Source organism: Zootoca vivipara, chromosome 8 (assembly GCF_963506605.1).
Source record: "Zootoca vivipara chromosome 8, rZooViv1.1, whole genome shotgun sequence".
NCBI lineage: Eukaryota > Metazoa > Chordata > Lepidosauria > Squamata > Lacertidae > Zootoca > Zootoca vivipara.
The window spans coordinates 35,279,548-35,305,976 of record NC_083283.1 but is presented as its reverse complement, the minus strand read 5'-3'; the positions used below and the strand labels follow the sequence as shown (position 1 = coordinate 35,305,976).

General features: G+C 37.2%; 1 protein-coding gene across 5 annotated transcripts in view; it reads right to left on the bottom strand.

Annotated features, from left to right (window-relative positions):
* The window catches only part of ASPH (aspartate beta-hydroxylase), a 91,335-nt gene that overhangs the window by 57,160 nt on the left and 7,746 nt on the right, over window positions 1-26,429 (bottom strand). For 2 of the 5 annotated variants that reach the window (XM_060277782.1, XM_060277786.1), the window contains 4 exons: window positions 19,402-19,551; window positions 18,915-18,959; window positions 16,519-16,587; window positions 593-682 (listed from right to left, as the gene is read on the bottom strand). In XM_060277782.1, the coding sequence (XP_060133765.1) occupies window positions 593-682; window positions 16,519-16,587; window positions 18,915-18,959; window positions 19,402-19,551 (354 nt within the window). Of the gene's footprint in view, window positions 1-592; window positions 683-16,518; window positions 16,588-18,914; window positions 18,960-19,401; window positions 19,552-21,767; window positions 24,572-26,429 lie in introns of those variants that run through there. The other 3 variants (XM_060277783.1, XM_060277785.1, XM_060277784.1) reach the window with 3 other exon arrangements.

Here is a 26,429-nt window from a genome sequence, read left to right as displayed (position 1 = left end):
TTTTGGGGTGCAGTCCAACAGTGTTCATCTGCCAGGGGGAACCAACACTGCTGGTGGAACAGATACACCCTTCCCCCTATACTGCCCCCAAAAGAATCTGTTCTGGAGGGCTGCAGAAAAGTTGGGGTGTGGACATGGTGCTTCAGGGAAAAGGCAAGGAAGGATAAGTCCACTCACATGACATTGGATGCCACCCTCCTTTTTTATCTTTTTTGATTTGGGGCATATTTTCATATGTTTACTTCCCTGATAGATGAGTTCAGAATGATTTTGTGTAAATGTGCTGGTGAAGTACACACACAAAATCATGAACCAGAAACTAGGTTTGTCCTGCTGACTAATATTTCATGAAAGATCTAAATGGAAAGAAATTCAATGTGACATTATGCATATCGCTACCTCAATGGAACAATTCTGAAAGCACTCCCACAGTGTTAACATTATGGAAGAGGGTTTGCAATATGACAAGATCTGCAAACCTCTCATTGAGGACAAGTTGCTGTAGAGCAGATGCTGTAAAGCTTTTACCATACAAAAAGATAGGCAAGACTGGAGTTTATTTTTCTATGACTTAGTTTGCACAAGAACCTACCTGCTCTCCCATGTGGCTCCTCTGTAGGTTGGATAACCTCTTCAGCATCTCTTGGCTTTTGCTGTTCTGGGACAGATCTTTCTTTAAGTCCTGCATTGTTTAGTTATAAAGTTAACTTTAGCCTTTCTGATTCAACATTTTGGCTTTCTTAGGTATCACTGAGATAATGACAAGGGGTTGAATCCAAACTTAGAAAGAATGTAATGGCTCCTTCCATTCAGGTTTTTGATCCAGTGGCAGGATCATGGTGAGGGAAGAAGAGGAAACGTCCACTCATCCCTGATTCCCTGCAACCCCACAAAATAATATTTTTTCAGAGGGTTTTAAGGGAAGGAAGGAGGAATTGCCAGCTTCCCCCTTCTGCCTGTGAAGGAGTCCCCTGATCAGAATTCTGCTCAAAGGAGTCTCCCACCACAGGGAACAAAGTCTGGATCCAAGCCCACAAATCTAAAGACTACCAAAAAGGAGAGTACACACTACATACAAACTACCAAAGTACCACATTGTATTTCAATGTCCAACATTTTTTTCATTTTTAAAAAACAAGTTTTTGGAGCCTGTTGCAGCATCTTCTTAAAGGAAAACTTCTCTCGTATGGTTTCATTTCCAGCTGCCTTTTAATTAGTTTTCTTTTGCCCAAACCCAAAGTTGCTCTGTAAATATGAACTGCTTCAAGGAAATCTCTCCAAATGTTGCTGTGAACTTATATGTGTCTCTGGATTGCACTCTTAAATTTTAATTACTTAGAGCATCAAAAGATAGTACTACAAATACTAGGGCCACTTCTTCTAAAATATATATTTAGTTGTTAAGCAGAAGCCAAAGGTGGATTTGGGATAGTAGTTGTTTTCAAATGAAGGTTGAAGCTCTTCTCCTTTACTAACCCTTCACCCTTGCTTCATTCCTTATTTAACCCCACACACCTCCACACCAACACCTCCCCTATCCAGTATAGAGATCATTACCATTGATGAAACAAGAAGAACTGGCTAATGAAAATACTGCCTCCCACTCAAAGCCAGTTCATGGGTAGAGAAGGAGGAAGGTCTCTTTCCAAGCTTAAGATTCTAGACTGAGGGGCGCGGGGGAGAATGAAAACGATGTCTCAACCTCTCTTTCCCCTAAACTGTTTCTGAGGACCTTCTCCATGGCACACTTTTGAGAGTGAAAGATAGGAAGAGCTCATCTATACATTATACAGAATAAGGCAGCATACGAATAGAATTCTGGATTGGACTACTTCAGATTACAGGCAGAAAAAAGGAGGCAATATATTTTGAATGCTCTCACACGTAAAATGCTCCTGGCATACAAATAATAGATTTTGCACCACTAAAAACAAACATGTTTTTTCTAGCTAGAAGTGGCATAAATGAGTGGCATTTCCATCAAATGACTAAACCAGGGATAGAGAACCTGTGGCTCTCCAAATGTTCCATTTCAGTTTCTATAAGTTCTAATCAATATGGCTAATAGTTGTGGGGGAACCACAGTTTCCTTTCCCTGATCTAAATAATGGATGTAAACATTTTTCAAATGGGAGACAGGTTACAGATCCAGCCACTTGACCTGTCAAATCCAAATACCATGCTTTAATCTTATCATTTAGCATCTTTGATCAAGACAGTTTCCCAAAATTCAAATTTGGCATGAATTTGACCACATTGGCAATATTCCATCAATATTGCACAACAAAGCACAGAAAATCATGAGTGGGGTCAGTAAGAAAGGCCTGCACATCTACAGTAATCATTGTCCAATTCAAGAAAATGGAATCTGTTGGACTCATTTTATCCATTGCAATTTTAAAGTAAGGGGAAGCAATCCTGAGCAGTGCTTTCAATTTATCCTCTGTAGCATTTATAAGTTTACAAACTGCTAGTATAGTCCATCAAAAACTTTGGTACAACTCTTATTGCTGTAAACAGAAGTGGCATAAAAGAACATCCATAATTTCCTGGTGGATTGTGTCATAGAGAATAGGGCACTCTGTGATTTTACTAAATGGGCACTAAGGCTGCAATCCTTCTCACACCCATGTTAGAGTAATGTCCATTGAGCATAAAGAGCCTCACTTCTGAGTAAATGTATATAGAATTGCACTGTCAGTTTCTTCATTGTTCTTTCAGGACAAACTGGTGACATTAAACTTTATTGGAAATGGAATATTACTGTAAACTCATTTCATACAAGAATGTGCATGGTTTTGATGGTTTTCTGTATGCAGAATTGCAAAATAGTTTCTCAAAAGATTCAACCTGTATGTTTCAATCCAAAATAAAGTAAAATATGAACTACCCTAAAACTTACCATGAACCAGATGTAACATCTAAATGGTACACACTCAGCCTTCTGAATCTAAATGGTACACACTCAGTTGCTGAATCTTCATTTGTTAGAGGTAAAGATCAAATTATTATTATTATTTATTAAATTTGTATACCACGCTTCATCCAAAGATCACAGGCCGCAGTTCACAACACACACAAAATAAAACAAAACAAAAACCAAATAACAAAACAAAACCCCTCCCACAAACACATTTAAAAGGCCATGGAACATTGATCAGCCAAAAGCCTGGTTGTAGAGAAACGTTTTCACCTGGCACCTAAAGATATGTAATGCAGACGCCAGGCGAGCCTTCCTCGAAGAGCATTCCACAAACAAGTAGCCTGCACAGAAAAGGCCTGTTCTCATGTTGTCACTCTCCTGACCTTTTGTGGAGAAGGCACATGAAGAAGGGCCTGAGATGATTATCACAGGGTCCGGGTCAGTTCATATGGGGGAGAGGCAGCCCTTAATGTTTGTAACCATAAATTCTGTACACCCACACCATTTAGATACAGTACCAAATGTACAGATGTTGAGGTAAGCGGGAAAGTCTCACACCACATGGAGTTTGTTCATTCTCAGAAACATATAAATAGGCCAGAGGTTCCATGTCCACCCTGGTCCTCAGGCCCTATAATACTGCTTTGCAGGAACCTGTCCTTGTGGACAAATTGTTTGTAACACTAATCAACGTGCTTATGTACTACAGTGGTACCTCAGGTTACAAACGCTTTGGGTTACAAACTCCTCTAACCCAGAAGTAGTACCTCGAGTTGAGAACTTTGCCCCAGGATGAGATCGTGTGTCAGCAGCGCAGCAGCAGTGGGAGGCCCCATTAGTGAAAGCGCACTTCAGGTTAAGAACGGTTTCGGGTTAAGAACAGACCTCTGGAACGAATCAAGTTCGTAACCCAAGGCTGTACCTATGTGTGCTATAGGTACAAATCGGCTTTGCTATAAGGAAAAGTGACAGTCTGACCTTTGCTGGTGGAATATCAATCTCAGCTGAATGAGAAATGGTTAGACCCACTCATATCAGTTTGGAGAGAAATTTGCCTTGATTGTGAATGGGCTGAGTCCACCTACACTTTTTTGGATTTTCTTTTTTTAAAAAAACTCAGGCTTGTCAAAAACATCATTCAAAGCCAGTCTCTTCCCTTTCCCAAAAGCTTCCCCAAAATGTAAGCTGGGGGTGGGAAGGAAAACAGCAGCACCTGAAATTTGCAAACCCCAAGGGCTCTACCTAAATTTGATTACTCATGCAGAGTATTATAAGCTAAGGGGTGAAAAGCGAGAGAATAGGGTTGGCTTGGCTCACAAAGAAAGGATAGAAGCCATTTACATTGGGAGATTAATTTCCAACTTCCACCACCCTTTCAAAAAAAACTTATCTAGCTATAAACTGATCAACCCAAATATATAACCCCTGGTATTAGGGAAGTGCTAGTATTTTATTGGGGACGCGGGTGGCACTGTGGTCTAAACCACAGAGCCTAGGGCTTGCCGATCAGAAGGTCGGCGGTTCAAATCCCCACGACGGGGTGAGCTCCCGTTGCTCGGTCCCGGCTCCTGTCAACCTAGCAGTTTGAAAGCACGTCAAAGTACAAGTAGATAAATAGGTACTGCTTCGGCAGGAAGGTAAATGGCGTTTCCGTGTTCTGCTCTGGTTCACCAGAAGTGGCTTAGTCATGCTGGCCACATGACCCAGAAGCTATACATCAGCTCCCTCGGCCAATAAAGCGAGATGAGCGCCGCAACCCCAGAGTCGTCCGCAACTGGACCTAATGGTCAGGAGTCCCTTTACTCTTTACCTAGTATTTTATTATTGCATTCTACGCTTTGCTCCCCACTCATCTCTCTGCCATTCAAGTATGATACTATAGCGTGTATCCACTATTTCATGCAAAAGTGAAAATTTTGGGGTGCAAATACATAATCCAAGGTACATTTCAGAAAACATGAAAGAGATGGTCCCAGAAAAAACCACATTAATGTCTAAAATTTAAATTGCATAGGTTTTTTCACATGATCAAGAAAAGCATTTATCTCATGAGAATTCTAAATGTGTTTTATTACTGCAAAACAAGGCTGAAATATGTGCTTTTATTTTCATGTCAAAATTGTACTTTGTCACCCATATATGAGTACTCCTTGTGGTAAGGTCAGAGATACAAAGAGCTACACAACCATATATTTTTCAAACCTTGCACTGATCATAACACATATCCCAATGTCTGTTCAGCCCTAGATTTCCTACATTTCCCCCTTGACGCAAATACTTTTTGACACACTATTCTCCATGTCAAGATAAAAACAGCAAATGGACCTATTCCAAATATCATTTCGGAAAAGATTATATTCAATGTTTATTTTAAAACATATATAATAGTATTTCGATCTTTCTACCCAACAGGAAACAAAACCAGTGCAGTCTGTAAAATGCAAACAGCGGTGGTAGCAGTGTAGGTATAATTTGTAGTAGATGTTCTTATTTATTTTACACCTGTTCTTCACTTTTTTCATTGATCCATTTAAGCTTTCATTCTTCCATGTATTTATTTTCTGAATAGTTGAAAAAGATTTGTTTTGTTGCACTTTCTAGAGTGATATGCATATTGATAAGATATTCCATCATCCCAAGTGTATAAATTGGATCGTGTTCATTGAACACAAAAATAAAAATTGAAAACTAGTCTACCTTATTTTCCCCTAATACTTTTACTTCCCAGTGTAAAACAACACTTACAAATATTTCAGTGTTTTATTTTTGTATTAGCCTTATGTGTGACATACTGAGTACCAAAAACATTTGATTATATAAATGATCTCAGTACAATAAGAATGTACAAGACATTATCAGACATACTATGTACAAATTGGAATTTCATAGCAGTCTATCATATTTCATGCTTACAATTTCATACATATCCTAAGGCTGTTTGTGCAAATGATTCTGTCATCTTGTTTACTCTAACAAGCTATAGACAAATTGCTTTAGTGGTGCTATATTACATTATCGTGCTATCTGTTCTAACTGAAGCAACATTCAGATATGAAAATAGTATCATTTTACTTTTTTCCTCTTCTCTTCATCCTTCGCTGAGCTATCAGATGCTTTAGAAAGGGCTTTAGCTATTTTTTTAATTTCTTTCTCTTTGCCACTAGCTGATTCTTTTATTTCTTTATTTTTAAGATTCTTGTCTAACCCTGGTCTCTCCTTTTCACCTCTTCTGTCTCGCTTAACCTTTTCAGATTCTTTTTTTGATTTATCATCAGCAACTTTCTTATCCTTTCTCTCCAAGTCATCAACTTTCTTCTTGGTTTTTTTCTTCTCTTCATCTTTGGCTTCCTTCTTTCCTTCTTGTTTCTCTTTCAATTTCTTGGCTGGTTCTTTGATCTCTTTTATTTTTTCTAATTTCCCATTTAAAAAGGGGGAAATTTCATTAAAGAACACACATTAAGACACTGGATATTACTAAACCAAACTCACATTCCAACTTCACATCACAAATTCATGGTTGCAATTCAAAAGAACTTGATCACACAGTATTAGTACTGTCAAAAGAACTGCAGGTAGCAATCTCTACTTGGGATGTGCCAATCTCTACTTAGGATGTTCTATTTTACAGGGCTTCCCAAAACTTATTCTTCAGCATCAGATGAAAACTGTTCTATTTCCCCAAACTTTTAACAGTATTTAAACTAGTTCTCCTATTTTAAGGGGTTTATGTATTGTAAGTGGCCTTAGAGAAACTGACGTATACATTTCTTAATTAAATATGTTAAAAGAATTTTCAATTGCTTGAAAAATTATTCAGCTGCCAGCTTTTTAAACATCATCATGCTACCTGATGAGCTACTAAATTAAATTAGAAAAGAGACACATTGTTAAATGTAAATCAATGATTCTAAAATGGTCTACCTTACAAGAGGTCTATAACTGGCATAACTTTCTTATAATGTATCTAAAATTTGCATATCCAATACTGACATCCTGCTCATGCTACAGACTTTGGCTTGCGCAGTGGAACTCCCCCTTCCTCTCCTTGTCGTTCCCTCAAAATCTGTTTGAGAGGATTGGGGGACCCTCCAAAGCACATTTTGGGGCGTGCACAGGGAAAGGAGAGGCAAGTAAAAATCCCACTGTGAAAGCAGAACTGTGTTCACTCAGCTTTGATACAATCCGTGGATTTTGAGGGGCTGGGGATATCGAAAAAGAAAGGAAGCAGTTCAAGCATACGCTGAATTAAATTTGCATACTTTAAAGTCAGGGGTGGGGAAGCTGTGGCTGGAATGATGGAAGCTGTAGTTCAACAATTTCTGGAGGGCCACAGATTCCCCATCGCTACTTCAATCATTCTGCTACTGTACTTTTTACACCTGCTTGGTCTTTTTTCTTAAGATATACTTGACCTCTGCCCTTTCTTAAGATATACTTGACCTTATGCAAAGGGCAGTGCTATCTGCTATCCTGTACTCATGGGGCTGGATCATTGAACTAAACAGAAAGCATGAATAATCTCAATTCACAAATGCTAAAACCAGTGCTTTTTTTCCTTTAAAAATGTTTTGGGGTACTCTCATTTTCCTACTCATATTGAAATACTGCCCCTCAATGAGGCCAAAGTTAGATTCACAAAATGTTTAGGGGTATGCATACCCCTGCATCTCCCCCAGAAAAAAGCACTGGCTAAAACTAAGCATGAAGTTACATATATTTGAAAAAGATAAGTGAAAAACAAAGTTAGGCATCCCTAGGTGAGTACTGCAACTCATTTGAAGTTTAAATGGCTGTGACCCCATAAAACAGGAATGAAGAATTTGTGGATGCCCACAACTCCAATCAACCCTGCCCCTTGGGCCATGCTGGTTGGAGCTGGTTGGAACTGAAATCCATCAACATCTAGAGGGTGACAGCTTCCCCCACCCGTTTTATTGGCTAATTTTAGAAATGTTAAACTGACCCCAGAGGCCATGATTTGTGAAGAAGACACTGCATGGAGTATTTCCATTGTGCTGTAAACACAAGATAAAAATAAGATCCTACTGAAAACACCTGATTTTAATGAGGACCATCATGTAGACAATTTTTTATTAGAGGTCAACAATACTCTATCATTATAAAATAGTTTTAAAATAGTTTAGAAAGTTATATATGCAGAGACTTATGAAAATGATTGAGGCACACAAATCTGCATTCAGTTTCCAATTAAAACTGACAATATTATTTGACTAGATTAATACTGAAATAGATCTGAAGTATTGTAGCTGCCTTTAATTAAAAAAAATATGCTGATACCATAATTAGTGTTTTAATTACATGACAAAAATGCCACTTCAGGTAAAACTCAAATCCAATCAAGTACTAGCGAATATGGAAAAGAAAACCACCAACACACATGCACACATTTCTGAATTAAATACTCAGGAAATTATGAGGAAACATAGAGGGGGGGGGATCTGCAGACTGGGGCAAGAATTAAGCACCTGCCAAAAATTTCCCCATTAGGTAATTACCTCTCCTCTTGCAACCAAACTCTAATGTCAGAAGTAAGTTCAGGGAAAGGGAGGATTCAGGAGGTTCAGGTGTGGTAAAAGCACCCTTCCAGCTGGCCTTTCCCTCCAATATGTTCTCCAGCTCACATTCTCCAGCAATTATGAGATTGAGAACAAACATTTGCTAAACATTATTTAGTCCACCCTTCCCAACAAGGCCTTTTCTTCTATACCTGTTTTAACAAAAACATTTGCAAAGGGTGATTACAAAAAAAAAATTGAGTGATCTACAATCCCTCTACCATGAATGGAAATAGGAGCTATGTTGGAATAAAAATCTTTTAAGATTAGTATTACTAACTTGTTGAGTTCAGAGCATGGTTAATGCTTCATTGCATGAGGAAATGGTTTTTCCTGCCTTAAAAGAGGCAGTGGTGCAACTGCTCCTAAAGAAACTGGCTCTGGACCCCTTAGACTGGAACAACTATTGAGCAGTTGCAAATACCTCCCTTTTGGGGAAAGGTGGTGGAGAGGACTGTGGTGGATGTTTTTAGTTTATTGCTGATTTTGCTTTTTTTTGAAAAAAAATGTTCTTCTTAATAGTTATTAACTAGTTTAACCAATAATTTCTGTACACTGCTTTAAGATATTTCACAGTGTATAAATTTTAGAAATAAAGCCCTGATAATAAAAAAGACTATATTACAATGAAACATAAAAAGGGAGCACTTCTCCTTCAACAGGAACACACGAACTCTAATTAAGAAAGGCCCAGCATATTTTGAGCAGAAAGCTTGGGGTAGCTATATGAAAACCATATAGTATTTCATATGTCGTGCACATTGTAGAAGCCTTATCTATCCAAATGATAAAATTCTTTGCCCAAAGAATTTTTGCCAATCTAAAGGAGTGCACTCAGTGATCAGAAATTCTCATGCATCACTGGGAAAATTCAGCTAGAATTCTGCTACTTAGATATTTGACAAGAAAGACTGAATGTAGCATCCTATTTTTCCTTCCCAGACAGTTGGCTGGTACAAATCCAATGATTATATTTGCCTCACACATGCCCTATCCCAAATCCTAGGGAATTGCATGCACTGCATTAATTTGCACACAGGATTCTTCATCCAGCAGGAGAAATATGCAGATCCACACACACATAGCCTGTAGCTGGATTAGAAATTAAGTTTTTAAAGTACTATGGATCTAATTTTGTAAGATGCTGAAGAACACCCAAAACTAATGCTTGGTATTTTTTTGTTCAGTACATTTTGAATGCGAAATCACACTGGTATGAACTGCATACAGAATTAGTAGACACATTTAATAAGATGGTAAAACACATGCATTTCAAGCATTCATAATCAGTGTGCACAAAAGGTCACTAATGCTCCAGTAGCAAAGTACCTTTGACTTTAGCCTTTCTCTTGGCAACCCCTCCTGGTGGCTCCCCTGATTATCATAGGATGAAAACAAGTTACAAACATTATTTTAAGTCTTTAAGATGCTATACACATAAGGGGGGGGGGAGATGACCCAGTATAAAACAGCACCAAAATTACATCAGAGCTTAAAAAATACTTATACCTGACTGTTCTGTTTTCTGGAAGTGTTCCATTAAACAAAGCTTTCAAAATAAGCCATACACAGGTATAATAGGCCCAGTCTCTCTCATTTCATCAAATATGAAAGCTGTAATCACAGGAAAGGACCTTTTCTATGGCAGTGCCCTAGTACCAAAATTCCATTGTGATGAGTGGTAAATACATTTTATTCCATTAGACTTTTAGTGTATTGCAATCTTGTTATCTACGGTCTTATTTTATTTGCTTTTATTCTGGCTTTTAAAGCTCTCCAGTTTGGGGAGCTCTTTTAGTCATCACCATCTCAGTTGATCCGAGAACCGTATCTCTCTCTCTCTCTCTCTCTCTCTCTCTCTCTCTCTCTCTCTCTCTCTCTCTCTCTCGTGTGTGTGTGTGTGTGTGTGTGTGTAATGGAAACAATCGGTAATACTGTTGTGTGGGTTTTCTAACTGGTGGTTCTCAAAGAGAAAGTGAAAGATGTATCGCAAAAAAGAAAGAGAATTCCAAATAGGTTTTTTTTTTCATTGGTAATTAGCTCATAAGCTAAACTATCAATTATGAAAAAGTGCAGTTTGGATTATGTAACACCAAGGGGCAAGCATAAACTAAAAGGATCCTATCTTATGCTTTAATATTTTATCTGTTTCCAAACATATGGATTCATGTGAGAGAATCTTCATTACCTAAGAATGGAGTCCATTAGTCCAGTGGAACATTTTGTGGCCATGTTGCTATAAGACTTAAATTAAGGAATACTTGAGTCACAAAACTTTTTAAATGATTGGGTGCAAAGGAAAAAATGCCTCACAGAAGATGCCTCCTCCCAATTTTCAGTAATCCCCCTCTTCCCACTTAGTCTGGTGTGTCACGGCCTATTCCATTCAGCAATGTACACCTCAGGAAAAACATTTGTAGGGGCAAAGGGAGAGAGAAGTCACTTTTCACGCATCCTCTTCCACCAGCATTTTCTGGATTCAAACCTATATGCTTTCCCTTTACAGATTTTCCTTTTTATACGAAAAACAAATGAACTTTAGATCAGATCATAAACAAGGTTACCTCAAACATGATTGAAGTTTTACCATTTCATCACCAAAGGAATGTGGAAGTGGTATTAAAGGTCCAGAAGTTTTTTTAAAACATTGGGCAATAAAAAACAAACTTGTTAACAAAATATTCAGACATGCAAATCTTACCAATACGTTTTTTTTAAAAAAGACAATCACTAATCTAGTCCTTGAAATAAACACAGCTGAACCATTATTGCTGTTATTAGATAATAGAATACAAATTTTGTCTAACATTTATTTATATGGTCCTGCTCAGATAACTGTGATAACTTTATAACTGTGAAACCCATTTCCAATAATAATTAAATTTTAGCCACCAATAATAAAGGGTCTGAAATCTGTTATATTATAGCCTTGGGTCAGCTATAGCAATCTATTATTTTAGCACAGCCTGCAGTTTAGCAAAATAAATAAAACCAATAAAATCTCCACTTCCTCACCTTTGCTTCAAAACTGAAACACAATTGTTCAAATTACGTACCCCAACCCACCGCAAGGATCAGAAAAGGCAACTGAAAAGAAAATGAAATTTCTTGCTGAACATCTGGTGACAAAGGCCAAAGGCTATGTTTTGCCCCACAAAGCCTTGGATTATTGGTTGTCATGTTATAAGTGCCCTTTTCATCAGTCTCAACTAAATAACTTCTAACTCATACTATTAAGTATACAAAACTATTTTTAGCAAAGATAACTCCAAACAAACTAAAGTACATTCCTTGCAAGCTCTTCAAGATTTTCAAGTTCTTTTCTTACAATACTGTGGTATCCAAAAGTTATCATTAATTTATTCCACTGTGGCTAAACATACAAAGTATATAACATTTATCAATAAAAAAACACTGTTTTAATACATTTCTACAACAGTTATGCCCAACCATTTTACAAGATATGGACTTGCTTTGCATCAGATACAGTTGAGGATGGTCACAGAAATCCAGGGTTCAGCTCAGGTATTTCTATTTGGAACAAATAAAATGCAGAGTGCATCTTCTGCAAATTATTTACACATTGCTACCATAGCAAACAAAGCAGAAGTTTGTGCAAAATGTAAAGCTGCTTTTTCACATTATGTGCTCAATATTGTGTTAGAGAAGCTTTGAAAATCCATAGAACTCTTCCTCAGGCTGTAGACTTTACTTGAACACTTTACTTAAACACTCAATTAATGAGTCATGAAAGTTTCTATCAAATGTGCTAATTCTGAAACAAACAGTGCAATTCTATACATATTTATTCAGATGTAAACTACATTGAGTTCAATGGTTGCTACTTATAGAGAAGTGTGTAAAGGACTGCAGTCTAAGGTTTGATCAGCAATAACAGATCAAACAAGCCTAAGTATTATTCAGCAGTGTGCATGCAATACAGGCACTAGATTTGATCATACGCACACACCCCACAAAAATTTTGCACACATATCTGTTCCAGAAGGTTAATTTGCTCCACACAAAGCTGGGCATGGAAACTTGCTGAACTGGGGCATTTGTATAATCAGTCCCTTCACTATGATACAGGGTGGGGGTGCAGCGGAGCAGAAAAATAAAAAAGCAAATATGAGTCAGCCATTCAGTTTAGCAAGACATAAAAGACAGTTTGCATTTATCAGCTTTAATTAGTTGAATATCACAGGAGAAATACATATTTACAGGTTCTCACTTTCAAAAAATGTCCACTAAATTTTTACAAACAAATCTGCTTTTAAGAGATAAAATAGTATATAAAGAAAATAAGAATGAAACCTTCATTTTAAAATATACAACAATTGTATGCTATTTCTTTCATATAGTAAATGGATTTACTAACATAACAAATTTAAGTAACCTCAGTCTTCTGCTCTATAAGTCTGTAAAAGCATGTAATAAATTATAAAATTAAGGAATACTCATTGGTAGCAAATTCAAATAATTTCAGTAATAGTTTTCTTATTTAATGCAATAGTAGGCAGAATCTTAAAATATAAAATATAAATATATACATAATTTGTCAATCATGCCAGAATAGTCTACTGTACTGTATAGCAATTTAACACTTTATTAGAAAGGTGAATCATTTAAGGGTTAATAGTGTAGGTTACTACCATAGAGCTTGTGCAGGTTAGTGCTAAGAATGCACAGCACAGGTTAGTGCTAAGAAAGCACAAACCGACGCAAAGCCATACAGAAACCAATCATACGACTGAAGACACTTTTGTCTTACCCCAGTCTCTCTCTCAAAAAGGCTTTTTGACAAGTGAATCTACATCACATGGCTGATATGTCCATTGAGGGAAAGGGGTTACATCAGGTTTTACCCCAGTAGCCTGTTGCATTTTAATAATTGAACTTGATCCCTGAACTAAAGTCATTGGTTCTGTAAATCCACAATAACACATGTCTTTTTTCCCTGAACCCCTTCATTCTGTGACGTAGCATCAACATCATCTGCTGCATCGCTCTCTTCTTCTTCTATGATTTCAAAAGGAGTCATTACATCATAGAGAAATGAGAGGAAACCATAAAACCAATCAGAACTTTCCTCCGCTAAAATATTAAGGACTTCCTCAAGTGAGTCAATATTTTCATTATTGCCATCTTTGGTTAAGCCTACATAAGAATAAAAGGAAAGAGAGAGAGAGAGAGAGAAGGTAGCAGTTAGGTGGAAAAAAGAAACTGAAGTAGAAGGATTTAAGAGAGCCTGTTTCATGATCAGCAGTCTAAAACAGTATAGTTAAGAAAATTAGTAAAAAGAAATCTGGAAGTTTTAATAAGCACCCAAGAAAGACACCATTTGAAGAAATTGGAAAAAATACTGACAAAGACATATTCCTACTACTGACCTTGCCAAGATGGCTGATTATTAGAGGCCACCAATGGGGAGAGGATTGAACACATGCTTATGTAAAAAGCACCAAAAGCTGTAGCCTTTCCTCACAGAAAAGGTGCCTCAACAACTTGTATAATTTTGGTTCTAACCCTTTCCTCACCTTTTCAAGCAATATATTCTATTGATATAGAGTACAGTAACTAGAACTGTACCCCATAGTTCATAAATTACCACAATTATATAAAGAGATTGTGATCTCTTGATACAGCAACACTCTAAGCTAAGAGTTATCCCAAACTGGATGTACTCCAGCATGACCAATTTCCCTATGAAATTAGCACTAGCAGCCTGGTTTCATTGTAATTCAAGTACAGCCCCTCTCTTTTGCATGCATGGCTTCTCCTAAAGTGTTCCCCAATGTTTAATAAATCTAAATAATTTTTCCTGACATTACCATGTCATTCAAACCCCTCCCATCTGTCCATGTTTCTGGCCTTCTGCATGAAACAGGCAGCATTTCCGAAAATGCTATGTCCCTGCACTTCAACACTCTACCTAGCAAGCTAGGTTTTATTAGAGCATCTAATAACCACTTTTAACAGTTTGCTATTGGTGTAGAAAACTCCCATCTTCAACCCATTATCTATATGGTACAACATTCACATCAGGCAGGTGCAAACCCATCACAAACTCTCTCCCCATACCCTTAACTTGCAAGTCTAGCACTGCCAAAGCTCCCCCATCCCTGGAAACATATCCTAAGTGCAAAAACATATTGGTTCAGTAACCAAGAAATGAGTCTTTTCTTAAGGATGATTTTGTTGTTGTTCTTTCCTTGCAGAATTACAGTATATAAAGCAGTGATTGAGAATTAGAAAAACCTTGATCTTGTTCCCCATTTTAGCTGCTTATTCCCTTTACTGTGAAAACGCTGCTGTCAGATTGCATTTATCCTGGAACGACAGATTGAAGAAGAAAGAAAAGGAGAAAGCAAATGGGTGTCTGTAACCAAAAGCTTGATGTTTTATTATGTTTTGATATTTGCTGTAGGCCACCCAGAGAGGCTGGGGAAACCCAGCCAGATGGACGGGGTATAAATAATAAAATTATTATTATTACAAAAAATGAGCAATTAATAAAGTAAGGGTAACACCCCTAAAATCACACCAGCAAGGTTGTTTTAGGAGATGAAGAGATAGACATGCCTTGTGAGGGAGACAAAGCTTTCATTACCCTGCTCATATGAACCAATCGTGGTCATGGACTGGGGAATATCTGATTTCTAATTGCATGTACAGTGGAACCTTGGGTTGCAGACGTAATCCATGACGGAGGCATGTCTGCAACCTGCAACGTTCGCATCCTGAAGCTCCGCATCTGCGCAGGCGCAGGTGCGACTTGGTGCTTCTGCACATAGTGTGATTTAGCGCTTTTACGCAGGCGCGAGCGGCAAAACCCGGAAGTAACCCGTTCCCATACTTCTGGGTTTTCCCGCGGTCCGCAACCTGAAAACACATAACCTGAAGTGTCCGTAACATGAAGCATGACTGTACATCTATGAAACAGTAGCATGATTGTGTCTTTACAACTATACAGTTCTTTTTGATGTCAGTTGCAAAATAATGTTACCACTAAAGACTAGGCTCCTGAACCAGTAAATTACTGACACCTGCCCAAACAAATCAATATGCATTCTCTGTCTCTCTCTCTCTATACACACACACACACACACACACACCTTATCTTCCAAAGGTCTGCTACTCAAAGTTTATGTATTTTTTTAACATAAAGCAAAAGTTCAGCATGTACAGGTATTGAGTAAGCATCTTGATGAACGACTAAATCAGTATTGTTCATATTATTCACATTTAATATAAAGTTCTGCAATGTAAATCTTGAAACTGGGGAAAGAATTTATCACAAATAACAATGATAGCACCTGCCTATTATCACTCCATCACCCCTCAGTTTTTTTTTGGGGGGGGTAGTTGTTTATGCTGTATTAATCGACTCATGAATGGAGGAGATTCAGGGTGTGTCTGAATAAATTGATTTCTATGCTATCTGTACATTCTTAAAACACAAGTAGTCAGAATACATAAAAGCAATTTGGGTTAAAGGTTGTACATGATCAAATGAATTAGGTATCTGAAAACAAAGAAATATATTTGCCCAGTGCAGCGACACAAACCAAATTTATTAAGTTTCCCAGACAGCCGAAGATCTTAGAGAACATCTGAATATTAAATCGATATCCCTGTACTAAAAGGAAGCAACACAGAGCCTTTAAACAGCATGTGGGACTCAAGGAGGTTTAATAGGCTTAAGCAGTCTTCTTAATTTGGTTTTGGATTTTTGACCAATGTTTCTCAGGAATCTTTTATACAGGTACCCTAAAAAGTTCTAAACATATTTTCACTTTAAACATTTATCGTATTAAATGTTTCATACTGTATATGAGAACATTGTGCTGTGCTACATAATTTCACCAATATTAAGCAATTGCTGTGATTATTTTAACATTTTGGGTTACTTTTTGTTTATAAATACATGTAATAAATAATGATATTGTGAAGTTTTGGAAACCAGATTCATTATTTTAATGCTGCAACAGAAGGTAATGTTTAGAAGTGTCTACTTGCCTAGCAAAGCCTTGGCATCTTCCACATCAAAATCTCCATCTCCATCAGCATCATAGATCCCAAGTTTTCCTAGAGCAGGGACAGAAAGAAACTAATTCAGTAATCTGCTTCTATATTAATCTGTTGAATGTGTGATGGAATGAAGCAAGAAATCATGAGCATCAACATTTTATAAAATATGTCATTCCAAAACACAAATGCAAGCTTTCTGTTTTGAGATGATACACTTTTTTTCCAAATAAACAAACCAAACTCCTTAAGATAGTGTATCTTTCTGCAAATCTGAAATATTTTTGGATTGCTAAATCAGCACCTCATTACTTGCTAGTGTTTAAGGAACTGTAACAATTTTGTATCTGAAATGACTATGCAAGCCAAGTGACACAATGGCTCTAATCCTGCTCCATTCACATTAGTGTCAATTATGGTACTGGCTTTTAACAGGAACAGAATTGCACCTACCAGTTCACTAAATAGTATATATCTAAATTACTGGAATAGTATTTTTTTTAAAGAAAAAGAAAAAACCCAAAAATCTACTGCTAAGTGCTACAAGAGGCTTATTAATAAAATTGCCTATCTAATGTCAAAGGTACAATACTTCGTAAGCAGCATATCAAACACAACGTTCAATGCATCTGTTTCAGACAGTAAATTGGTGTACAGTACTCAGGAATAATGCAGATGCATGCAACTTTATTCCCGCTGCTATGGAAATTTGCAATTGCTGCATTTGGGATACTGGCAGAGCGATAGCCCTAAACACTCAAAAGAAATTAAGGGAGAAGCAATTTCAATCAGAGAAATGCATGCCAAGCTGGCTGATACAGTAGATTAATTGCTAGAAAGTCCTAAAAGTTGGAGAGCATAATTTGAGCTCATTTTTTGCCATGGCTTATTGAACAAGGCAGAAGCAACAGTCATGCAGAGAAGAAGCTAAAACAGAGTCCTGCCAAGGTGGTTGCTCGAAGGGCATCTATTTGTTTTATCCCAAACAACAAAAATCAAAATATCCAAGAATGAAACTGAAAATTCTAGCAACACATTCAATTGTTATTCACTAGTTATACTGAAAATAATATGATAAACCAGAACTATAAGAAAGGAAATCTAGCTATGGTTTGGCTTGATGTCTGAGTTGACAAGTCATAATTAAGAAGATTGTTCTGCTTCCAAAGGCCAATATAGTCAGAGACAGGAGAGCAGAGCAGACAGGTGACAAAAGCAGGCAAACAGCTCTAAACCAGTTTGATTGATTCTTTGAGTTCAGCTATGCTATGCTCTCAGCTATGCAAACCATAGGATTTGGAATCATGTCTAAACAGAATAGATAGTGATTGTGGGTTGCATCCAGTGTTAATCCTACTCAGCACAGACCCACTGTAGTTACTGGACCTATCTAACTTGGGCCCATAAATTTCAAAGGGTGTACTGCAAGTATAACTTAGTTGAATACAACCCTGCATAATTTATTTTAATGAATTATGGAATCTTTATAATTATTTAACCTTCCCAAATACTAGTATTTTCATGGCTACATTTCAGTTGGAAACAATTACTCATTTCCACATGATGTCAAAACACTATAATAAATCAGCTAAAATCTGCACCTGCAATTCTAAGCTTTGAAATTCACATTCTTAAGGCTCACCACTTTAGAAATATTTGTAGTCTGGATATTGGATGCATTACACTTTTACACATAGCCAAATCCTCTACCTTCCATTTCACAACTACATGAGGACTTTAACCAACTTTAATGGTAGTTGTGAGAAAGGCAGGCAATTGAAATGTCTTCTCACCCACCTGCATCCCTCCTACTTCAATCCTATAGATAATTTTGGCATGAAGTGCAAATGGTTACGCCATTTCTATTTGCTCTGAGATACAACAGTCTCTAGAATCAAATCAATTGAAGCAAAATGCCCCAAAGCAGCTTCATATAGAGATAAGCAGAGAACAGGCTACATGCCAGGTGTTACCTATATCAGCTTTCCACTCTCATAGGAAAATGGGAAAGTCAACTTAGCCCATACACTTCCCCCAAAGAACACAGAGCTCACACGATCCAGTTCCCCCTCCTCAGCTTTTTATTATTTGTACACTTGGAGAATTTGTTTTTGATCAAGTGGTTCATAAATTAGCTTAATAAAAAAGTACCAAAACTCAACGCTAAAAGAAAGAGTAGCAGCTGAATAAGGTCAAAAAATTGAAAACCACTTAAAGAAAGCAAAGATTGAAGAGTATAGCAAAAGATAAAATAATGAAGCCAACCATATTCCATTACAAAAATTAAAATAATTTACAGCATATTTTGTTTACTCCAGCAGTATGCCAACAGTCAGGTATTTCAATCCCAAGAAGTATAAGCATAGTTTATTTCTCTATAATCCTACCTTGGAGTACCTCTGACAAGTTATAACGGAAGTCCTTTGCTTTGGCTGCATGCATGGTAAAAATATAGAAACCATTATTCACATTGTCAAAACCTGAACAGATGAACTACATAATTTACTCTTTAACTCAACACTTTCATGAATATCTGGTGCTTGATAGTGAACAATGAATAAAGCACCTGTAACTGTTGAAAGGTTAAATCCTTGCACTAGACTTTGGTTTCCTCTCCTCCCCCTGTGCACCCTTAAAATTTGCTCTTGAGGGTCCCTCAACTCTTTTGCAGCTGATTTTGTGAGGGGGCTGCTGGAGGAGACAGGAGAGGAAGAGGAAGTTCAAAGGTATTACAAAAGTCCCTTGTGCCAGTGGAGCCACAGAGCTGGATATGATTCAAGGTTCTTAATCAAAATCCTGAAGTTGCAAAAGAATGACATTTGGAAATGTGAAATATTAAAATTACTTCATTTCAAATGCTGTTGGAATGCTTACCTAGCACTTCCTCATAATCAACAAGTTCAAACCAAACCACAGCAACTGATGTCCACACTCCCAGCAGTGCAATTACCATAAACCAAGTAAAAAATGAACTTCCAGAAATTCCTTCTTTCTTCCCATTCTTGTTCCCTCCATGTCTTGCTTCTGTAAAATAAAGCAAGTGAAATTACTACTAGAAGGCAAGGCTTACAATTATACATTCCTGAAAATATACAGTATTATTTGATTACACAAAATTCAAAATGAAGAATTTCATGCAATTATAAAGACTGTCTACTGATTCAAGCCTGATGGGTTAAATTAAATCAAAGTCATTTAAAATTATCAAACATAAAAAGATAAAACTTATCCTTTATTTAAATCTTGTTTCCCACTTTGTAATTCATGATTTGAACTGTTTTCCATTATGCTCATGCCTCTTCCATACCTTTGCAGCTCTGTGTCACCCCAAAATCTTTTTTTAAGGTGTTGGGCAAAAGACTACCATATTTATTTGAATGTAATACACACCTTTTTGGGATACAACCCAACCCAGAATATCAGATACTATATTATTATTTTGTTTAGAACAGATCCCATAATTCTTTATTATGTGCAAGACTATTGATTTTCATGGTGTTTAAACTACATATTATAAGTAAGGTCACAGAGATGTTAAGACAGTCACACAGTAAACTAAGAACATTGGTAAATTTATGGACAATGGGGGTGTTTAAAAATGAAGAACTGCTGACCCCTAGGTTTTGCTACTGAGCAAAGAATCATAATCATTCCTTTATCAGCTCCCATTTTTTCATAGGTCCATTAGTTTCAGAAGAGATTTAGTTATAAATTCGCTTGTGGAACTAAAACTAAAATTTAGGTACAGTTTTTTGCTGCCCTGGGCTCCTTTGGGAGGAATGGTGAGATATAAATCAAATAAATAAATAATCAGACTCATTAACACATTGAGACTTGCTTCTGTGTAAAAATGTATAGCAGAAGTAGCCAAGCCTTCTAGTTATTTTTGGATGCCAACTTCAGCCCCAGCCAGTCTGGCCAATGGCCAGGGATGACTGAAGTTGAGGTTCAACATCTGGAGAGCCACAGGTTGGCTGTCACTAATGTATAGGATTGCACTCTACAGTCTTGGGTCCAGAAGAAAAACTACAAAAAAAATCCTCAGTCTTTAAAGCACGCTAAGAAATTTGGGACTGAATCATGGAAGTAGCTTCTCCACATTCAGCCTGGCCTTAAACAGTCATCAGAGGAAGCATCAAGTATTATATACAGTAGTTGCTCATGTTACAGATGAATATATTTAAATATTTCCGTAGCACAAGTCATGGGAATATAATATAGCACACTACTGGGTCCAGCAACTTCATGGATAGTGAAGGCACTTATGATGCAGAGACCAAAGCAGAGATAAATATAGTACCGTATTTAGCAACTGATATTGCATAATCTATATAAGTAAAAATGATCTCAGCAGCAGATAGTTCCCCCTGAGATTAAGCAAAAAGTAAATTCAGTTTCATGAAAAATGCCATATTACAAACATTTATTTTTGAAATTGTGAAGCACTGTTTACTGCTATGCAAACACATACCACTCAAGAACCAATGTGAAACAATTTCTGATATGAAGCTTTTACTGCCCACACCAGCTACTCCTCTGAGCTATGCTAATCAGAACCTTATCTTTTTTCCCCTTTCAGTTTTATCATATGACATTTAATAATTAAGAGCCAACTGAGAGCTAAGAGCATATTTTATATACCATTCCAGAAAACAAAATCAAGGATGAAGCCCTGCATGCAAAAACTGTCAGCCATGTAGAAAGTAGGTCAATTTCCAAATCTGGTAAGCCTTTACTTTCACCTACCATATGTCTACACAGATCCCATAGTCCTGTAAAATACAGTGCTGCGCTTTCAAAGCTCATAAAATAATGTGAAGAACTAGGTCTTCGTGAATATTCATTCACCTGAGGTTTAATATGCCCCATTTTATGTAAAGGGATCTCTGTTCATTCTCTAGATTCAAGTAGAAAAAATGGCACCCACTGTCAAAATCTGAAGACAAAATGTAATCCATTTATTACATGAGATTTAGCCCCACTGAACAAAATTGAGATCTGCTTCTAATTAGACATGAAGTCATAAACACTGTATATATCTAGTCAAAGATAAATCTCATTGTTTGCAGTGTATCTATTTCATAAAGCTATACAGCTCTAGGAAGAGGAAGTCCCAAATATTAATAATTGTTAAACTATTTGAACTTCAGATTAAAGTTATACCACAATACATTTACAGTTTTGCTGCTCACCCCCGGAGTCACAAATACATTAGGTATTCCAAGCTCCTAGAAGTATACCTGAATCTTCAGCCATGGCATCAGTGTCCTTTATCCATGAATTAAGTAAATCTTAATATAAAAAACAAGTGTCCAGATAGAACCAGCAAAAAACGTCCCTCATGTAAGCCTTCCTACAGCCACAAAGAAAGTTTCTTATAGCCAACTCAGCTAAGGCACGAAATTGGACCCTGCTGCAAACTGCTCAAAAGCTATTTTTAGTGCAATCATCTGCAAGCCAAATGCTTTTAAGTACCCATATGGAAACCCAGTGCTGACGACAATCAAATTTGCCCCCTCCTACTAACAAAGCATCCTGGATCTTTTCTGTCTCATTTAATCACTAAACACCAACATACCAGAGACGCAAAACAGAACAGATTTTTAAAAATGATTGCAGGAAAGCATGCCTCAGTGACTAAATTCTAAAAGCATTAAACCTTCTGTACAAACTCAAACAAAAGTCAGGACACAAAGCTTGTCTGTGCGATTTGGACAGCAGCCACACACATTTACATGATGCTGACAGTCAGCCATCAGATGACTTTTGGGTGCATTTGTATCTATAAAGTTGACACAATTATAATCCACACTTTCAGATTGGCACTAAAACATGTACTGTATTATGTACTACTAAGGATGGTGTGTCACTGGCAAGAAAGAAAGGCACATGCAGCTAGGCTGCCTTCTGATCCAACATTTGCAAACCAAGCTTTGAACTGGAAGGTAATGGTGATTGGTGCAAGACTAATATTTATAAACATGCTTTAGTTGTTAGCTCTCCTCAAGCAGGAAATATTGTCAATAGCCGCTTTTCAATTTTTGAAAACTTCCTTCTGATAGCTTTTTAGAAAGCATTGTGTAAACATTAGATTACACAGAGAGAGACAGAGCTAACTTGTTGAATTCTAGCCCAAATAATAAAGACTGTTGGCATTTTTGGAAGGCTTGAATTCCGATGTGCTTTAGAAGAGTGTTTCACAACTAAGGAGTGAATAATTTGCCTACATGCTAATGGTAAAGAGCAGCCAAAGAATGCCTATTAAAAATAAAACCTTTCATTCTCAAATAAACTACATTCCAGTACACATCTGAGTAGTTCAAAAGTGACAGCACCATGGGACCAACCCAGCTTCCTGTAGGGCAGGGTGCAATAGCTCTGAGGCAAAACCTGCCTGCTAATGCCTCAATAATTCTCTCCTCGGGAAGCTATGGCATTTGTTTTCTAACAGCCCAATCTAAATATGTTAGATAAAAAGGTACAAAAATCCCATTTTGCAAATCTACCTAAATATCAAAAACTATACTTTTGTTGACTTCAAACTATAATCCATACATGCATATATTTATTGACTGTAGATAAATTGGACCCATCATCAATGTGAAGTTCAGAACAATTTTATAAAGAAGAACAGCAACTAGAAGAAAATCAAGGAACTGCACTATACAGCTGCAGCATGTTTTTTTGGTACGAACTGAGTAAAACGTTAGACCTTAACTGGTGTGATTTGGCTATGCATACAGAAGAAAACAGGCAATTAATAAATTTATTATGAATAAGTTAATAAATGGCTCAGTTAATTTAATTGAATCATAAAGTACAAAAGAGTAGTTAGCGATAATACAGTATAGGTGACAGAGTGAGCCATATAACTTCAATTATTAAATGCCACTCCTTGTAAAGAAAAAAATATTGAGATAGCTAGCTGGCAGCTATACAGTTCTCACAAGGTCCTTTATAACAGGTTAGTATTTGTGCTCCCAATTCATAACCAAGCAGCAAACAGCAAATGATATCAGGGACTCCAGTTTTCAATAGTTCATTCCTAAACTCAAGCCTAGGGATGGATGAATCTGTCAATTTTTAAATCTTAAGTTCAGCTCACCACATTTCAGTAACAGTTTGCATTTTTTATAAAGTCATGAAAATGTAAGTCAACATTTTAATGTGCATTTCTCCTAAAATGCACTTTGCTAAGCAATTTTCCTATTGTTGTATTTTATTTTCACTAAAATAATAATTATTATTATGCACATGTTCCCACAATATGTACATTTTTACACACTTTTCCTTTTTGCTGCAGAATCCAGATAAGTGTAAATTTCAAAAGAAAGCTGCATTTAGGTTCATGTATTGTTTCAGAAAGTGGAAATTAGGTAGAGTCACATTAAATGTGAACTAAACTGAATCTCTCTCCCTCTTCAGGCAGAGAAGGAAGAATTCAAGACCAACACTGGCCCCTGAAACTCAAAGACAGCACAAACTCTCTTGACTGGTCAACACCTTTGTGTTCTGCATTTGGGGAACAAGCTTCCAACTTGCCTGACTTTAGCTCCAGCTGCTGGCTTTTGATTCCCCTCCCCACAGCAGGAGGGCACAACCTGCAAGTCTAGATTCAGGTTTGGCCCTAGTCTAGTACACAGGAGAATATCCAGACAAAACTACTGCTTTAAAAATATCATGTGAATCTCACTGGTTTCTGTACATGAAGCTTACCACCCCGTGTAAGCTGCAGGAAACTTCCAACTTTCAATCTGAAAACTCTTTACCACATCTGTCAGCTCACATTGTGCAGCACTTCATCACTTAGGAATGTGCAATGCTAATACAAAAATGCATCATTCAACTGGGCAACCACAATTAGTACAGTAGTCTCAAACATTACACCTGCTACACAGAGAACAACCATAATAGTTTTCCATGGCTATAGCACTTTCTACAAAAACTTAACTAGGGGTATGCAACTACCGTATATTTTATGGGTTCCTACCTTTACAATTCATAATCAATATAGAATTACATTTTGACATTTTGGGAATTATCTTGAGGATAGTTCAAGTACAGTGGTATCTCCGGTTGTGAACGGAATCCGTTCCGGAGGTCTGGCCGGATACCAAGGTTTTGACAACCCGAGGAGAAGTGGTGGACACTTCTGTGCATGCACACGCAGTGAAACACTTCTGGGGTTGCCGCTTTCACAACCTGAAATTTACATTACCCAAGGGTAATGTAACCCAAGGTGCTACTGTGCTGTCCTATTGCCTCACTAGGTAACAACCCCTTATTTGAAGTGCCTCTAGCTTCTACTGCAACATTGAGGATCCTAAATGCTGGCTTTTTACAGGAATGAAACATTTAAGCTGAGGATGGTTACAAAGACATGATCTCTATATATTCTCTGAGATGCCACAATTTCATGCAAGCAAATACTACAGGCAGCTTCCTCATATATGGGAAGAGAGGATCCCACAGACATGGCATGTAAAAGTAACAGGCATTCCCCCATAGATGTCTCAAAGCAAGTAAAATTATCAAGTTTTCCTATGAGAAACTGTGACTCCTGTAGAGTTCCTGAATAGGCAGGAGTTTCTGAATAGGTTTCATTTCAGAATATTGTCAAGATAACCCATCTCACACAATAAACAACTGGCCAGAAGTAGCTAACAATTTCAAAATTCAAATCCTGAGTTATTAAATAGGTGGGATCAGCATTTGGGGTGGGGGAATCCCTCCCCAGATCTGTCACAGAAGTGCTAAAGCATTTGGAACCTTTTTTGTTAGGGAAAAAAGCAGATCTAAGGGAGAATTCTTCATATAATAGTATAAAATGGAGAAAGACCACCCAATTCAAGGCCACCCAATGAAATGAAATTTCCTGGCAATTTCCAGAGCAGGTTTGTATCCAAAAGGCATTGCATTAGTGAAATGACTTTTACTCATGCAATTAAACTTCCCATCCTCCACTGAAATCTGCCCATCACAGAATAAAAGCAGGGGACCTACATAAATTGCCAGATTCTTTTTATTGATATTTTTAGGGAGGGGTCCTTGGCAGTAACAAAAACTCTTGGGGGCAGGGTACAGTCCACAGATTATCCACCCTTGTTGCGTCATCTTTAAAAGTACTTTAAAAGTGGTTCATGGAACAAAGCATCACTGTCAATGGAACAAAGTGATTACAAATTAGCTGTATAAAAGCAGCTCTTTGGAGAGAATAAATGACACAATAACCCCTAATCACATAACTGCTCACCTCTTGTGATATTTGTTCATTACTGTAATTAATCCAGAGAAGTAACTCAGGCAAAAGGCTGGAAAATTAATTAATAACACTCTAAAAATCATTTTATCTCAATTTTATCACTCGTTCCAGTTCATAAAATACATACATTTGTTTGAAAAGTTGTACTTAGTCAATAGATTACAAGGGAGAAAAATGAGATGACAGCCAATGTGGCGTTGTAGTATTCAGAGTACTGGAACAGGGCCAGGGAATCCAGGGTTCAAATTCCCAGTCAGACATAAGGCTCACTACATTACCTTGAGCCAATTGCTGTCTCTTAATCTAATACACCTTGCAGGATTGTTGTAAGAGTAAAATGGGGATGGGGAGAAGTGAGGAAGCCACCTTGAGCTCTTTGGAGGAAAGCTGTGATATAAATGTAATAACACATTTAATTTCATTTTTTTTAAGAGATGGTATAATGATAATTTAAACAAGTAGAAGTACTACTGCTACTACCAAACATTGATTCAGGGCCAAGTATAATCCGTACCAACCAAAGTCACACAATTCATAAACTATATGGATGGAATACAGGTGATTACAGATGCAAGACTATGTTTGTAGATGTGAGATAGTGGATGTTGAAGAATAGATTGAGGGTGCAACAAGTGCTATA